This window comes from Rhamphochromis sp. 'chilingali', assembly GCF_963969265.1.
Source record: "Rhamphochromis sp. 'chilingali' genome assembly, chromosome: 1".
NCBI lineage: Eukaryota > Metazoa > Chordata > Actinopteri > Cichliformes > Cichlidae > Rhamphochromis > Rhamphochromis sp. 'chilingali'.
The window spans coordinates 35310205-35327038 of record NC_137929.1 but is presented as its reverse complement, the minus strand read 5'-3'; the positions used below and the strand labels follow the sequence as shown (position 1 = coordinate 35327038).

At 40.4% G+C, this 16834-nt stretch overlaps 2 protein-coding genes across 3 annotated transcripts in view; one reads left to right on the top strand and one right to left on the bottom strand.

The window, feature by feature from the left end:
* Positions 1–1438: 1438 nt before the first annotated feature.
* LOC308392276 (uncharacterized protein) lies at positions 1439–5317 on the bottom strand. Its single transcript, XM_080875250.1, has 14 exons — positions 5199–5317; positions 4992–5043; positions 4815–4892; positions 4431–4596; positions 4217–4336; positions 4093–4140; positions 3927–4010; positions 3753–3818; positions 2626–2686; positions 2478–2528; positions 2345–2389; positions 2196–2260; positions 2015–2119; positions 1439–1895 (listed from the first exon to the last, which is right to left on the bottom strand). Exons 10-14 carry the CDS (start codon positions 2484–2486, stop codon positions 1817–1819), a joined length of 303 nt encoding a protein of 100 aa, XP_080731376.1. The 5' UTR covers positions 2487–2528; positions 2626–2686; positions 3753–3818; positions 3927–4010; positions 4093–4140; positions 4217–4336; positions 4431–4596; positions 4815–4892; positions 4992–5043; positions 5199–5317; the 3' UTR covers positions 1439–1816.
* Positions 5318–5497: 180 nt separating this feature from the next.
* Positions 5498–16834, top strand: part of LOC308392224 (protein NLRC3-like) — a 49841-nt gene continuing 38504 nt past the window's right edge. The window contains exons 1-4 of one of the 2 annotated variants that reach the window (XM_080875168.1): positions 5498–5623; positions 6049–7213; positions 15405–15494; positions 15579–15701. In XM_080875168.1, the coding sequence (XP_080731294.1) occupies positions 15406–15494; positions 15579–15701 (212 nt within the window). In that variant the 5' untranslated portion in view covers positions 5498–5623; positions 6049–7213; position 15405. Of the gene's footprint in view, positions 5624–6048; positions 7214–15404; positions 15495–15578; positions 15702–16834 lie in introns of those variants that run through there. The other variant, XM_080875167.1, reaches the window with a different exon arrangement.

The following is a 16834-nucleotide window of genomic DNA, read 5'->3' as shown; positions in this document are numbered from 1 at the left end:
ACGACTTAAACCTGTTGGTTAAATCTTTGACCTTAGTTAAAAAGAAAAAGGCTGCTTTTTTTGTTTCCTTTATGGAAGATTTTGATTTAGTGAGTTAATAATCTGTTAAATTATGTGACCCCATCTTTGTATTTTCTTTTCACTATGTATGAAAGTTGCTAATATGTAAGAAATGTCTATTCTCTGAATCTGTAATATATGGTGCATTTTGTTTGTATGTTTATATTACTAATAATAATTTAAAAAAAAACAAAAAACAAAAAAAAAAAAAAACCACCAGCGATAAACGAGGGACTGCTGTATTATTAATAGTAGTGTCTGGGACATCTAATTGATTAACATCAACATTGATTATTATGCACTATTATTTTTGTTCAAGGAGAGCAAAAAATATAAAACTCTCTCTCAGCTTGTTTGTTGCCAAAAATGGCCACTTTTTGTGTATGTTCACAAAATGCTATAAAATGTATATTTATTAAAACATTTATCTATTTTTACCGACGTGACTCTTTAAAATAGCACCAGTCCTTTTCATCAAAATCAAAATTGTATCTAAATTTTTTACTCTTTATAGCCAGTTAGGTTATATATTACCATTAACTTTTCAGATAAAACGGTGATAAAGTCCTAATGTTTTCATGAAACTTCCTTTTTTTTCCCATCTGAGCATCGGGGAAAAGGCTGTCTTGCAATTGTTGAGGTCACTAGTGTGTGCCCCATTTCTTCCAGGATCACTCTCTTTATAGGTTTTAGTGGACTCCTAGTACTGCGAAGTGGTTTCATGGTACAAAGGGATTGTATTCCAAGATCTGGGAGACTGTAGAAATCAGCAGTGATGCCCTTCCTACCATCTTTCCAGAAAAATAAGTGATCTGGAAGCTGTTAGGCTTACTTACAGCAGCAGCACTTTCTGCACCTGCATAAACTCCAGGACACATTTACTAACGGTGTTTGTTGCTGTATGTGCTGCAGCTTTGAATTTTTTAATAATATATATTTTGTTAATAGTTTGGCTATGGTGTCTTGTTATGAAATGTACAAGAGTAAAAGTGTTTTTAGCATGTGCTTCAAAGCTAAGTTTGACTGGGAAACTCAAAGCTCAATAGTCTGTATCAACAGAAATTCCCTGCAGCCTTTGTAATATTTCATGCGTCATAATTTATTCTACTCTATCTTGCAAATACATATTTGTGTGGCAATGTCATGCACAACACACACAACTATTAGATCCTTAAGATCAAACCCGTGTCATTCTTTTGGTCCACTGCAGTGCAGTAGTCAAAAAAAAAGAATAAGTGAAGTGGCCACAAATCGCCAGGATAGAGCCCAGAGTGTTAATGTTTAAAATGTATAAAAATATTATTGATTACAATTCTTTACTGTTAATATCAACAATAAGCTTTTTATTTTGAAATTACAAGTATAAAAAAAATGCTGTTACATTTACATTTAATGCTGTTACACTGTAATCCTTTATTATACGTATGGACATAGAATCAAGTGAACAACATTTTGAAATAAGTTTAATTGGAATTTTGTACTATGCAAAAACAAAACAATAAACAACAACAACAACATATTAAACAAACAAACAAACAAACACAGCCAGTGCCTTCATTTGTCCATTACATGTCAGACATAGCACTGACCCTTAGTCCCTGCTCATCAGCACATGCTTTCAAAAAGAGCTCCATGTCCTCTGCAAACTGAAAAACAAAGAGGAACAAGTCCCTTGCTCCAGTGTCTTCTTCCTCTGACATGTCTCTTAAGACCCTCTGCTGGTCCCCTTGATTTAAGGACAGATATTTTGGCATTGTTACGTGTCCACGGAAAAGTGCCTTATTTTGGACAACCCACTGCACAGCAGGACGCAGATCTTCAACAACTGCTGGCTCCTGTGTCAGGCAAATGGGGATAAAAACATAGTTATTTCTCTGTTGCAGAACAGTTTTTTAACAGTTATTCAAATGTCACTAAACATGTAATTACACTACTGTTTAAAGTGAATACTGACCTGACTTCCTGGAACTTGCGCTTTTTCAGTCTGAAAATGGGCACGTGTTGTCCTTCAAGCACAGCTTTGGTTTCCTCTCTCCAGTGTGCAAATAGCTTGCCAGAGCTTAACAGAAAATGTTGATATTGTTAAGGTGTGTAAACTTTGACATGACATAGAACAGAAGTGAAAATATAAATACCTCCTGAGATCAAAGTTCTCCATCAACAGCAAGCACCACCATTTACGCAAGTAGGGCATGTCTGACTGTAAAATAGTAATATGAAACATATTTAACAACTTTCAAAAGATTCAAGACTCCATTGCTGTGAAAGTAAATAGAACACTTACTATAGTATAGTCAAATGAAGCATCCAGTGCCACGTACAGAGCAGACTATTTGGAAGAAAAAATAAAAATGTCATTTTTTTAGAAGCTTAAATTAGCTTCTGTATGAATCTCAAGAAGAGAAGAGAAAAATTACCATCAGCATGAAGATCCCACAGTCAACTCCATAGTCTTGGCTTGGAAAACCCTGTATTACATTGAAAATAAAAGCTTGTTAATAAAATCCCTTAAAAGAAGACTAGTGTAATTCATATTATTCACCATACACTTAAACTAGCACATACCTTCAAGTCAAAGCTCTTTTTTTCTGACCACTGCCCGGGAATGATCTTCACTGCAAGATACCTTTTTTTTTTAAAGACAGTTACATTCACAAGTTAACAGATGTCATCATGATGGGTGTGAAATGTTTATTGCTAATAGCACCAACTATAACTACAGGCCTTAGGAACACGACCTCAACAAAACAGCATAACAAAATGAAAAAGTGCAGTCACATGCTCACAGTTGGTCAAAATAAAGCATTTACAGCTTTAAGTTAAGGTTGGCATATTTTATAAACTAATTTTTAATGGTGTTTTATGTTAAACTAGAACATTTGAAGACCCTATTTATGTCTGAAACTCATCTAAAGACAGTATCACTGACTTGATCATAATGTGAAGATGAGAAATAGAATAAAATGTTGAAGCATCATGCTGATATATCCATCCATCCATCCATTCGCTTCCGCTTATCCTTTTCAGGGTCGCGGGGGGCGCTGGAGCCTATCCCAGCTGTCATAGAGCGACAGACTGGACAGGTCGCCAGTCTGTCGCAGGGCCAACACACAGGGACAGACAACCATTCGCACTCACATTCATTCACACAGTTACACCTAGTGACAATTTGGATTATCCAATTAACCTATCCCCACAAGTTGCATGTCTTTGGACGGTGGGAGGAAGCCGGAGTACCTGGAGAGAACCCACGCAAACACTGGGAGAACATGCAAACTCCACACAGAAACTTGCTGATATAGTTTATAAAAAAAGCATGTGAGTGTACTGTATGTGTGAACACTCAAGATCAGCAGAACATGATCTGGGATGCACTTAACCTGGAACACTGAACAGGTTCCTGAAAACTCCGGAACAAACCAAAAATGCTTATAAAAATGTGACCTCAAAAGTGAAACATATTGTTGGCCACCAAATCCTGCCTTGGTTTATAATGGGTCAAGAAAGAGGATTTCTCTTTTAGGTGGCTTCAGTACCTAAAAGACAGTTAGCCATGACTTCAAACCTGAAAACAATGTCATTGCAAGCGATCACAATCAAAGACTTTTGAAACTGCATCATAAAAGCTTGAATACATCTCAGACACATAGCAAAATTCTAACAGTTTGTATGTGTCAAAAAACAAGACTTACACACAACTGGAAATGACCAGGTGTCCAGAGAGGGAGAACTATGATGTGCATCCTCTGAGCATCAGTCTGAAACAGAATTGTATTTTTAAGTATCCTGTATATGAACTCTCACCAAAGTTATAAAAAAAATCATTTTGATTACTTGCTTGTTTCTTTAAAGGATGGTACACTTACAGGAAAGGACTGCAATGGATCACAGCCATAGGGTGCAAGCCAAGTCCGGGTGACATACAGATTTTCTATGTAAATGCTTATCCCCTAGAATGTAAAAAAAAAAAACATTTAAAACAACAACTCTTTAAATTAAAGCTTGACAATCATCATATACAACATACAGTACCTTTGACTGAACAATTTTAGTGATAAGCTCAAAACAGCCATTTCCAATCTGAAACAGAAAAAATCATGAAAAAAATGAATGTACACTTTATTATTTCATATTCATAGACAAAAAAAATACTTACAGTCGATTCCATTTGTTTGTTTAAACCCAGTGTCCAAAAATCTGCCCGCGTGAGGCATCCAGAAGACGTTTCAACAATCAGCTCATCTTTGGGTCTGCTGATGTCCAGAACATAGTTGAGCTAAAAAAAACAGATAGGTGTCATAGACTGTGGATGACAAAATCAGATAAGCACTAAAAGTTGCACTTTGCGACATCTGAAAACTTTAACATACAAGCTGTTGTTGGCCAGGGTGCGGTACAAAACACCATGATGAACGGCTGGCCAAAATGTTCTCAGGCTTTGTCAGAGCTTCGCACGGTGGTCCACACAGGTCAGGAAAAGTTGCATCTGTTGAGACCTTCTATTGGCGTTCTTGTTGTCAACTCTTTCCTGAGGTTCTATAGGGATTTTAACAGGTTTCAGACAAAACACTACATAGAATGCATATTAAATGCATACAAATGCAAGAAAAATAAGCACTATTTATAGAAGGAAATTCATTTGAAACAGCATGTAACAAATTCGTTTATGAGCCATCAACTACAACAAGATAATGAATGCAAGATTATTATTTCACCTATATATGACAATCACTATTCAAATTAAGAAATTTTACCAGTGTCACCAGACATTGAAGGTGCTGGGTTCAACACCGTTTCTGTGATTTCTCTGGGTTTATTGCACACCTGTGGGGCTAGGTACACAAAGAAAAGAATATACACACACAGATAGGAACAAATCTAACATGTAAACAATGGTAGCGTTCTGGTCATGAGACAATGCATGTACTTACCTACGACAGCTTGACCCAGTGCCGACAATGAGATATTGATCTGTGTGTTTCTCTGCCATGGAGCACGATGAAAAAACATTAAAATAAGAAGGAATGTTGTTGTAACGCAAAAAAAGTGGCAACATGATCATTGTAAGAAAACTAGACGATTCCTAGAATTATGAAATCACTAACGGCAAATTTATTTAAGAAAGACTCTGTCCCAACCTTTGCGATCAACTTGCAAGACTTCCACGTAGTGATGTGACGTTCTGTATCGAGGCTTCGAAGCTTGTGTCGAGTAATGGAGGGGGCGTTTCCGCGATGCGCGTATCGAGGCTTGCTTCATTTATGGGAGGAGCTGAAAATGATGACGTCCAAAGCCTCGCTGCCCGGCTGTACCACGTGAATGGTTCATTAAGTGGTTCGAACTTTGCCGCGAGATATGACAGCGATATAAACCCCCCAGACTTCATTCAAAATGTGGGTGTTTGATGGAGAGCTGCGGTTAGTGAGAGTTTGGAGACAGTTTGGAGACAGTTTGGAGGTTTATGAGCGTGAGGAGAGAAAGTCAGGAGAGAATGGAGCCAGCTAAGAAGAGGAGGATGTCCTCCCCTGTGTGGGAACACTTTGATTTTATTCCTCCCAACAAGGTATGTAAATTTCTGGGTGGCTGTAGCTCAGGTGGCAGAGCAGGTCATCCACTAATCAGAAGGTCGGTGGTTCGATCCCAGGCTGCATCCTGGCTGCATGGCAAATATCCTTGGGCAAGATACTAACCCCGTGTTTGCCTACTGGTGGTGGTCAGAGGGCCCGGTGGCGCCAGTGTCCGGCAGCCTCGCCTCTGTCAGTGCGCCCCAGGGCAGCTGTGGCTACAATGTAGCTTGCCATCGCCAGTGTGTGAATGTGTGTGTGAATGGGTGAATGACTGAATGTAGTGTGAAGCGCTTTGGGGTCCTTACGGACTAGAAAAAGCGCTATACAAATGCAGGCCATTTACCATTTCTACAGAAGATGTATTTTCATAATACTGATGGTGCAATATAATTTATGTTAAGCGGCTGTACTTTTGTACAAGGTGAAGTGTTTGCTATGTGCCAGGGAGCTGGGATATAACAACAACACCTCATCCATGCTTAGGCACTACAGAGCTTTGCATGAGAATAAGGGGAACACCGATTGTGGAGCAAGACCAGGTGAGCCATCAAATGCCATGATAATATAGCATGCAGTAATGTTACTAAATGATATAACAATATTATACAGCTGTAATAAGTTACGTGTGTGATATTTATATTTGTGCTTTGTCTTTATTGTCTTTCCTCAGGAGAACAATCTCAAATAGATGAAGACCTGGTTAGCGTGGTGATTGAGGACTCCCAGCCAGTTAGCATTGTGGAGGACAAAGGATTCAAAAGATTTGTTAAATCATTAAATCCTAGCTATGTTCTCCCCACTAAAGGTTATAAAAGCAGTGGAAATTTAGTTTTTACTGAATAAAATATGGGTAGGACTGATGCCTCAGTGTGTAGCTGTCCATACCTCAACGTATGGACCGCTCATATCCTCAATGTAAAGCACAACCACTGTCCACACCCCAACCACACCTCACCTCACAGTAAATGATCATTTCCATTTTAAGCATTTCCAAATGATCATTTTCCATACTGCCAGTATAAATATACAAAGTATACTGCCATCAATACAATATAGATGTTTTACACACTCCTTTTGTTGTTGACATTTACAGGCTGTGTGCAAAAGGCCACACTTCAAATTCATGCCAACTAATATTTTTACGTCCAGTAGGTGTCCTACTAGAGCAAATGAAGCTTCAAGAAGCTTTGCGCTGGGGTGAACCAATTGGATGAAAAGCTTCAGTGCTTTATGAAGCTTCATCTGCCCATCACTACTTCCACGGTATCCATGCGTGTTTACGGATACTGTGGAGGTCACGTGCTTCCGGCTACTGTGGAGGTCACGTGTATCCGGTTACTGTGGAGCTCCAAAGTGGCTGCAGCCAAACCCTTCTCGGTTAAAACGATCCCGAATTGCTTTTACTTTGAAATCTGTGCTTGTTTTTTTTCTTACCGTAATACTTAGTTTACATACACAACACAAAAGACGTGACGACTGGCTTGACGACAAGGGTATTTCCTGATTAAAATGTACTTTCATTTTTCCTTACCTTCGTGCTTCTCCTGTCTGATGCTGATCATCTCTGCGTGAAGCTTCATGTGAAGGTAAGAGAACCAGTGTGTAAATTAGACAGTTTTTCCCACGCTAACATCTGCTGTGTGCTGCTTAGTTCGAACAGAAACATGAGAAAATATCCGTATTTCACGTTAGTGGATTAACGGCTGGACGAACGAAGCCATCCTGTAAACGCTTCGTTTCTTCCGTCTTTAAATGTGTGTCACCAGAGTCCGGAAATGAGCAGCAGCAGAGTTAGTTGTTTTTCAGCAGCGGAACAAGAGTCGTTATTTCTGTGGATCCACTTGCTAATGATTAAAGGTAGCTTTTTACTGCACCAATCAGTCTGTGGAGGAGGAGAAAACTAGCTGTCGACTGTACAGCTTCTGGGCTCCGGGGTACTTATATTTACGGAGGCAGCAGAGTGTACATAGCGGAACTTTGCAAAATTATTATTTATAACAGATATAGCTCAGATATAAATTCAACCTATAGACCTCGGATTAAAAAAATACTGCGTCACAAACTGTTTGCGTTGACTGTTTTCACCCAAACAGAGAAGTGAAGAGAGTCATATTACACTTACCACTGGATTACACTTACGTATATTTTGGGGGGCTTTACAGCCAAGACAATGTGAGATTCTGCAAATTATGGAATCCCTCATTCTCTCTCACGAGGTTTCTCCTTCACGCTCCCCCCCCCCCCCCCCCCTCTCTCTCTCTCTCTCTCTCTCTCACTCACTCACTCACACACACACACACACACACACACACACACACACACACACACTGTAAGTGCAAAAATAATAGCATATAGCAATAATGAGTAATAGTGTCATTCCATCTTTTGATTACCACCGTGGACAACAACCACTGTCAGAGGTCTGTGGAACAGACTTTATCTCTCTTCTTTCCTTGCTCTTTTGAGCATCAATTTTTTTCCTTTGGCTTACAAACATAAGTTATAAAGCTGCAGTGCCAACAAACTCCTCTATAAGACACTTTCCAAAAAACAAATCATTGCATAGTTAATGTCAACATGTTTGCCTTTCCGCCATCAAGATCTTGCAGAAAAGGTGTTTATTTTAATCTATCAAATATAAAGTCACTGAATAAATAGAGCCAAAATTCAATTCATAACGTATACTGCATATATAATAAATAAACTTAGGCTTTGGTTCACAAGATAGAACAATGACTGAAGTGAAACTCTAACACTGAACATATATGCATTCTGTGTAAAGGGAAGGAGCGCCTTCTACCTTAGGCCCTATGTTTTTGCCGTCCTGCATTTCTATGTATGTTTTCGGGTGTTTCAATAAATCACTGCACCTATATACTATTTCCCTTCTTTTTCTTTAAAGTTTGTCTTTAGTAACTTTACTGTCAGTTTCTTCTCTGTAATGTTGGGACAGCTGATGTTTGATTTCTTGAGAAAACAAACTGTGCTGTTTTGTTTATATTTGGTGGAACAAAACAATTATTTTACCATAAAAGTTAGTCTGTATTGTTTCTTTCCTTGCTGTTATCAGCTGTGTGTAGCTCAGTTCCAGCATAAAACTACTGTTCCATAGTTCACACTCACTGCTGAAAATAGGAAGTAAGACAAATGGTAGTACCATGGGACTACCAAGGGAGGTACACCGGGTAACTGGATACCTTTAAAATTATTATTTACTATATATTTTGCCTAGATATACATTCAACAAGTAGGCCTCTTCTTTAAAATACAGTTTCACAGACTGTTGGCTGTCCTTCAACAGGGATTTTGACTGTTTATGCCAAAACAAAGAAAGGATGGGTGGTGCAACAGGTTTTGCAGGTCTCATGTTTCTCATACTGACTGTATTATACCGATCAAAAGTTATATTAGCTTTTCTGCTGTTGGTTAATTTAAAGATGAATATGTACCAGTCACATTTTATTTTTAGGTAAAGGGAAGGCAAATGTTGAGACAATTTAAACATCAAAATAAAAACACATTTGTTTGCTTTTTATCTGAACTATTTCCAAAATATTCTTGAATATACTCTTTGTCCAACAATTTGAGCCAAAGTGGAACTTTTTTAAAAGTTATGTCACGGTACTGGGTCGTGTGACCCAGTGTTTGAGTTTTTATGTATCTTTTGTATTTATTTGTGTTCCAATTAAGCTCATCTAGTTAGTTTTTAGATTGCTCTTTAGTCCTTTGTTTCTTAGTTCCTTTTTTCTTCTCCCCCTCTACTAAGTCTCCCTGGCTCGTGTGTCTACCTGACATGTTTCATGTCTGTGTTATTCTTGTTGTCAAGTTCGTGTCATGTCTACAGCTCCATGTTTCCCATTTTATTTTGGAAGAGTCTGGTGTTCTTTGTTCATTGCATTTAGTTTCACTTCCCCTGCCCTGTCATTAGGTTCATGTGTGTCAGCTTTTCCCTCATGTGTTTCCACTTCCCCTGATCATCCCTGTGGGTATTTAGTCTTTGGCTGTGTCCCAATTCAGGGTCTGCACGCTTGAAGTACGCGCACTACGCGTACTACGTACGGTGCGTACTATAAGTACGAGAAGTGCGGAAGTGAGAGGCTTGTGAAATGGGACGGTCTAGCCTTCGTCGCGCTGTTCAGGTTGCCTAGCAACCATGATACTAACCGCGAGAAATGTTACATACAGCTTTGTTTGACAGAAATGAAGGAGAAAAAAATATTTTGTTGGTCATTCATTTTTGTCATGACATCACTGTGATTAGTTGAGTATCTGAGGCTGAGACCACAGGACTGTAAAACATGATAGTTGGGCTTCATTTCTGTACTGAGCAGTCATTTTAAGATTAGTTAGTAAATAACAATTAGCTAATGTTGTTCATGAGACTAAAGTCATCTCACTGTGGTAATGTAAATATAATATGGCCAATATTATAGTATTGTCAGATTATTATGATATATATGTGTGTGTATATATATATGTATATATATGTATATATATGTATTAGGGGTGCAACGATACACAAAATTCACGGTTCGGTTCGGTTCGATACTTTGGTGTCACGGTTCGATATTTTTTCGATACAAAAAAAATGTTCATGCCTTTTTAATTTGTCATTTATTAAATTTTCACGGCACATTCCGCACCACATCTCTGTGCGTTCATCATTTGTTTGAAGCCAGCTCACCTCCTGCAACTACTTTTCCGAGAATACGTGCTTCTTTTGTGGTTCGGACTCCTTCTGACATTTCTTTGGAGGTGGAGGAACATCACAGTAATTGCTTAAAGGAGCTTGCTTCTTCGACATCTTTAAGAGTTCTAAACAAATGTCTGTCCTCCTCCTGAAAATCTTATGTATGTAAACACGCGTTGCAACTTCTTATCTTGTGCCCGTTTTTTATTTTGACAGCGAATGCGCACCTGTGGACCACTTATGTGCAGCCCTGGTTATTTCGCTTGTGATATTGCAGCCACAGAAATTCTTTTGTCCATGAAACCATAAAGCTGCGCTTTCTTTTTGCCTTATAGTCTGATTTGTCATAACTTTTCCGTTTTGTGGTAAGCTTTTCTTTGGCTGTCACTTCTTCACCCTGACCTGTCTTATTTGGCTCAGCAGAACTAAAATATTGTGGCGAGCTCAGACAAGGAGGAGACGGAGGTATCGTTTGGTCTTACTTCCCGTGAGCTAGCCAGGGAGCACAGCCGTTTATTGACATCTGCAGAAGAACACTGCCGCTAGCTAACTGCTCAGCGCGGCAACAGCACAGCAACAACAACAACACCACACAGGGCGCCCTCTGACCCCGGAAGGACACACCGTCGCAGTGAGAGGGCGTCACCCGTCACTATGGCAACATAAACAAAACATAACTGTACAAACAGAACCCCGAACAGCCCTGACCCGCTACATAGCCCCCACCTAAGGGGTCAGTCGTCCCCGACGACCCCATTACGCCACACAAAGTCCTGCAAATGTCCAGGTGCCTTCTTTTGGCGCACTGGCCGCTCACGACCGGCGGGGGAAAAGTCACTCGGGTCAGAACATGGGGTGCCACCATCATCCCACTTCTGACACCAATGTGGCGAGCTCAGACAAGGAGGAGACGGAGGTATCGTTTGGTCTTGCTTCCCGTGAGCTAGCCAGGGAGCACAGCCGTTTATTGACATCTGCAGAAGAACACTGCCGCTAGCTAACTGCTCAGCGCGGCAACAGCACAGCAACAACAACACCACCACACAGGGCGCCCTCTGACCCCGGAAGGACACACCGTCGCAGCGAGAGGGCGTCACCCGTCACTATGGCAACATAAACAAAACATAACTGTACAAACAGAACCCCGAACAGCCCTGACCCGCTACAATATATATCCTGTTTCTTTTACACACGCACTCACATAACGCTCAGCGATTCTCTGCGCGATCAACCTCTCACATGTTTAAGCTTGCTGCGGGAGATTTCACTTGTCATGTTTGCATAGTAAGCTAAAGATTGATAAGACGATGTCAGAGGAATTGGTGCGCAAATTATCACCACTCACCAATCAGTGCTGTCGCTCTCTATACACAGTGCGCGATTGCAAAGTGAAAGCAAAAAACAAGCGCAAATTCAAACGCGATTTCAATATGTCACATATTGACAGTGGCTCACCGATGCCAATGACATAATTACCCAGCTACATTTCCGAAAGAATGCAAAAGCATTGACATATATTTATCCTTCCTACGATAGGCCGACGGGCAGGGCAGAGATAGATTTTGGTAGCCCGACTGGAAAAATCGCTAGCCCCGGGATGTCGGGCAGGCGATTTTGCAAGCCCTGTATCTGATTGAGGAATCACTCATCTTTGGAAAAGAGAGTTTATTACAGAGAAATGGCTCTTTCCAAAATAAAAGCTATACTATACGCTTCTTCTGGGCTATATTCTCAGCAGCATATTAAACATATCAGGTCCCCATAAGGAGAATCATGTGCTAACAGCTGTCTAAATGACTCGGGTAAAGTTTGTAGCATGCTGCATGTTGTTTTCTGCTTCCACTTGTCTTTGCACTAGGATGATGTCGGTGTAAATGTGCAGTCATATTTGTTGTATTCCCACTAGTGCTGTCAGCGTAAATCTCGTTGAAATGACGTTAATGCCACAACACGGCAAATCTCCGTTAACGAGCTACCGCGGATCGCCCGTGCATGGGGCTGGACGGTCAACACGAGCTAACTGCGCTAACACACTAGCTCCCACCCATGTAATTGAGCATTGCGTGGCACATCCAACATACTGTTTTACTTTAGTCCATGATGCGCTTACCTTCAGGGTCATACGTCACATGAAAACCAAAATAGTTCCAAACGCCAGATCTGAATGAGGGTGGGGAGGTTCAATTTGCCATGTTGCAAGGAGAGCTTAACTTCTGTCTCGCTAGCTTGCCCTGCGCTCAGGGAATCTGCGTTAGACTACTCCGCCTAGGCTGCACTGTCGAGCGCAGATCCACTGAGCGCTCAACACAGACAGCATCGTCAGAAGGAAAGTTGATAAAATAAATTAAAAATTTATTTTGTATTGTTCGATACATATGCATACCGAACCGAAAGCACTGTATCGAACGGTTCAATATCGATACGAGTATCGTTGCACCCCTAATATATATATATACACTCAACAAAAATATAAACGCAACACCTTTGTTACTGCTCCCATTCCCCATGGGATGGACGTAGAGACCTAAAATTCATTCCAGATACACAATATAACCATCCCTCCCAAACAGTGGTCACAAATCAGTCCAAATGTGTGGTAGTGGGCACATCTGCCATGTTGAGATAATCCATCCCACCTCACAGGTGTGCCACATCAGGATGCTGATCTGACATCATGAGTAGTGCACAGGTGTACCTCAGACTGCCCACAACAAAAGGCCACCCTGGAATGTGCAGTTTTTTGCGCTATTGGGGGTCTGGGGACCCAGAACCGGTCAGTATCTGGTGTGACCACCATTTGCCTCATGCAGTGCAACACATCGTCGCATGGAGTCTATCAGATTGTCAATTGTGGCCTGTGGAATGTTGGTCCACTCCACTTCAATGGCTGTGCGAGGTTGTTGGATATTCGTGGGAACTGGTACACGCTGTCGTATACGCCGGTCAAGCACATCCCGAACATGCTCAATGGGTGACATGTCCGGTGAGTATGCTGGCCATGCAAGAACTGGGACATTCTCAGCTGCCATCTGCCCTGAACAATGTGAACCATGATTCATCCGTGAAGCGCACACCTCTCCAACGTGCCAGACGCCATCGAATGTGAGCATTTGCCCACACAAGTCTGTTACGGCGACGAGCTGGAGTCAGGTCAAGACCCCGATGAGGACGATGGGCATGCAGTTGAGCGTCCCTGAGACGGTTTCTGACAGTTTTTGCAGAAATTGTTTGGTTGTGCAAACCAATTGTTCCAGCAGCTGTCTGGGTGGCTGGTCTCAGACGATCTTGGAGGTGAACCTGCTGGATGTGGAGGTCCTGGGCTGGTGTGGTTACACGAGGTCTGCGGTTGTGAGGCCGGTTGGATGTGCTGCCATATTCTCTGAAACGCCTGTGGAGACAGCTTATGGTTGAGAAATGAACATTCAATGCACGGGCGACAGATCTGGTTGACATTCCTGCTGTCAGCATGCCAGTTGCACGCTCCCTCATTGCTTGTGGCATCTGTGGCATTTTGCTGTGAGACAAAACTGCACATTCCAGGGTGGCCTTTTGTTGTGGGCAGTCTGAGGTACACCTGTGCACTACTCATGATGTCAGATCAGCATCCTGATGTGGCACACCTGTGAGGTGGGATGGATTATCTCAACATGGCAGATGTGCCCACTACCACACATTTGGACTGATTTGTGACCACTGTTTGGGAGGGATGGTTATATTGTGTATCTGGAATGAATTTTAGGTCTCTACGTCCATCCCATGGGGAATGGGAGCAGTAACAAAGGTGTTGCGTTTATATTTTTGTTGAGTGTATATATACATACACATATATGTGTGTATATATATGTGTGTATATATGTATATATATGTGTATGTATGTGTGTATATGGCTTTACAACCAAGTTAACGCTGAAAGTACAGACATCACTAATGTCACACAACTCTGCCGACATGTGGCCAACAGTAATGTTTTAATGTTCTTCGTTATTAAACATTCGCACATAAATAAGTGACGTCATATTCAGTACTTACTTTTGACAGTTCACTCTTCGGCTGCTCCCTTCTGCCGTATTTTGCGGCAAAATTATCCACACCCACCGCCGCTCTATGAATTGTGGGATATATGGGACCACGAAGCGTGCACCGGACCACGCTTGATATTTGGGGAAATCGACGGCGCATTTGGAGTATGCATTTGAAGTACACGTCGAATTGGGACAGCCGTCGTCGCGTGGCGGTGACGTAATCGCACTCAAAATGCGTACTTCAAGCGTGCTGTCTCTGAATTGGGACACAGCCCCAGTGTTTGATTCAGTCTGTGTCGTGTCTTCTGTGTTCCTTCCCACACCTCAAGTTAAGAGTTTTTTCAGGATTCTGTGCAGGTCATGGTCATGTTCATGTTTGTTAATCCTTGCCATGTAGTCATAGCATTCATGCACCCGCACAGAGTCCTGTTCACAGTTGTCTTAGTCACTCCTCATAGTTGCTTCTAGTGGGTTCCAGTTTAGGTTTTAGTTAAACCATAGCTTCTGTTCCTGTCATGTTATTTTGTACACTCTTGTTATCAGCCAAATAAAGGCTCGCCTTATTTTTGAGACTTAGTTTGTCTCCTTCACATAGAATGTGCAAAAATGTAAATGAAAACTTTGTTTTATTAAACGTGGAACTATATGCCTATATCTTTAGAAATTAAATGATTTTCCCCATTTTTCAGTAGTAAAGTGTTGGAGACCAATCTTCTCCCTTAAGATAGTTAAAACAACAGTTTCTTATTTTGCCAATTAGCATTTCTAAATATAATAAATAAATAAATATAATAAAGAATACCCTCTGGATTAGGTCATATTGGTTCATACTCGTATTTTTATTATGTCGGACACATTAAGCTTCAAACTTTATTTTAATGTTAATGCCGCTTCTAGTTTTCCACATTCCTACAGGTAGTTAATAACAGTTTAAAAACTAAACAAGAATAATTGGTGTGAAGCTTTTAAAACTGCTGATCTGCTTTGAATAATAGATCAACCGAGATATTTGACAACATTATTCAGATGTGTTGAACTGACAAAATATGAATATTGATATTGCAGCATGGATCAATGTGAGAACAGAGAGGAGGGAGTCTCTTCCTCTAAAACCACTCCATGTGGGGAACATGAGAGCCAGACCAAAGCTCACAGGTGAGATTACCATCTCCAACTGTCCATGACTCTTGTCTATGTCACAGCTCAGTAATCACGTCACTTCATCTTCATTATTCACAGGACTCAACGTGGATCTAAACGTAAACCTGGATCTGGACCTGAACTCAGCGTTGTGTCCTTACAGAGTAACAGGTCAAAACGTTCTGTCGTCAATTTTAAAGGTCAACCTTCTGCTGCTAAAAAGTAAGCTAGGATTGATTACAAAACTACTTGAATCATTTTTTTCTGTTAACTCTTTCTGTTTCAGGCTCTTGAGTGTTTTCACATGAAAGCGGGAGTATGACTCATTATATTTCACATTATTCTGCACAAATTTCTACTAACTGAAGATTGTCAGTGATAGTATACTGATGGGTTTTCTGCTTCTGTGTAACTCCTGCTATGTGGGGAAAAAAACGTGTGAAAAAATCTTATTAGGATCAAACATAAAAACATTCATTTTTACTAACTAAAAACATCTAAAGTCTCCTGGTGGAAATTTTCAATTATACTCTTTGGATATTCTTTAATTTTTAGTGGAAAGTATTGGACTATTCTGCAGAGATCACCCTCCTTCCCAAACTGATGTTAAATCATTGAACCTAGATGTGTCATACTGTGAGCTGGTTGCTTTACTTGGCAGAGTTTACAGTGAATCTCCTTCAAGGAGCCTCAGACAAAACATTTTGACAGCTATCTTTGCATGTCTCTCCTGTTTGCACTGCGTATATATGCTTTTATTTATATATATATATATATGTGTGTGTGTGTGTATATATATGTGTGTGTGTGTGTGTGTGTATATATCTGTGTGTGTGTGTGTGTGTGTGTATATATCTGTGTGTGTGTGTGTGTATATATATATATATATATATATATATATATATATATATATATATATATATATATATATATATATATATATATATATATATATATATAATATGTGTGTGTGTGTGTGTGTGTGTGTGTGTGTGTATATATATATGTGTGTGTGTGTGTGTGTATATATATATGTGTGTGTGTGTGTGTGTGTGTGTGTGTGTGTGTGTGTATATATGTGTGTGTGTGTGTGTGTGTGTGTGTGTGTGTGTGTATATATATATATATATATATATATATATATATATATATATATATATATATATATATATAGAGAGAGAGAGAGAGAGCTGGATAGCGTAGTGGTTAGACTACACGCCTTTGGAACAGAGGATCGCAAGTTCGATTCCTGCCTGGGGCGTCTGTATCCAGTAAGGGTCCTAAGGCTAGACCCCCTATGCTAAGCAAGCCTACCGCAGACATGAGCGAGACAGATAAATATGAAGGCATGCCGG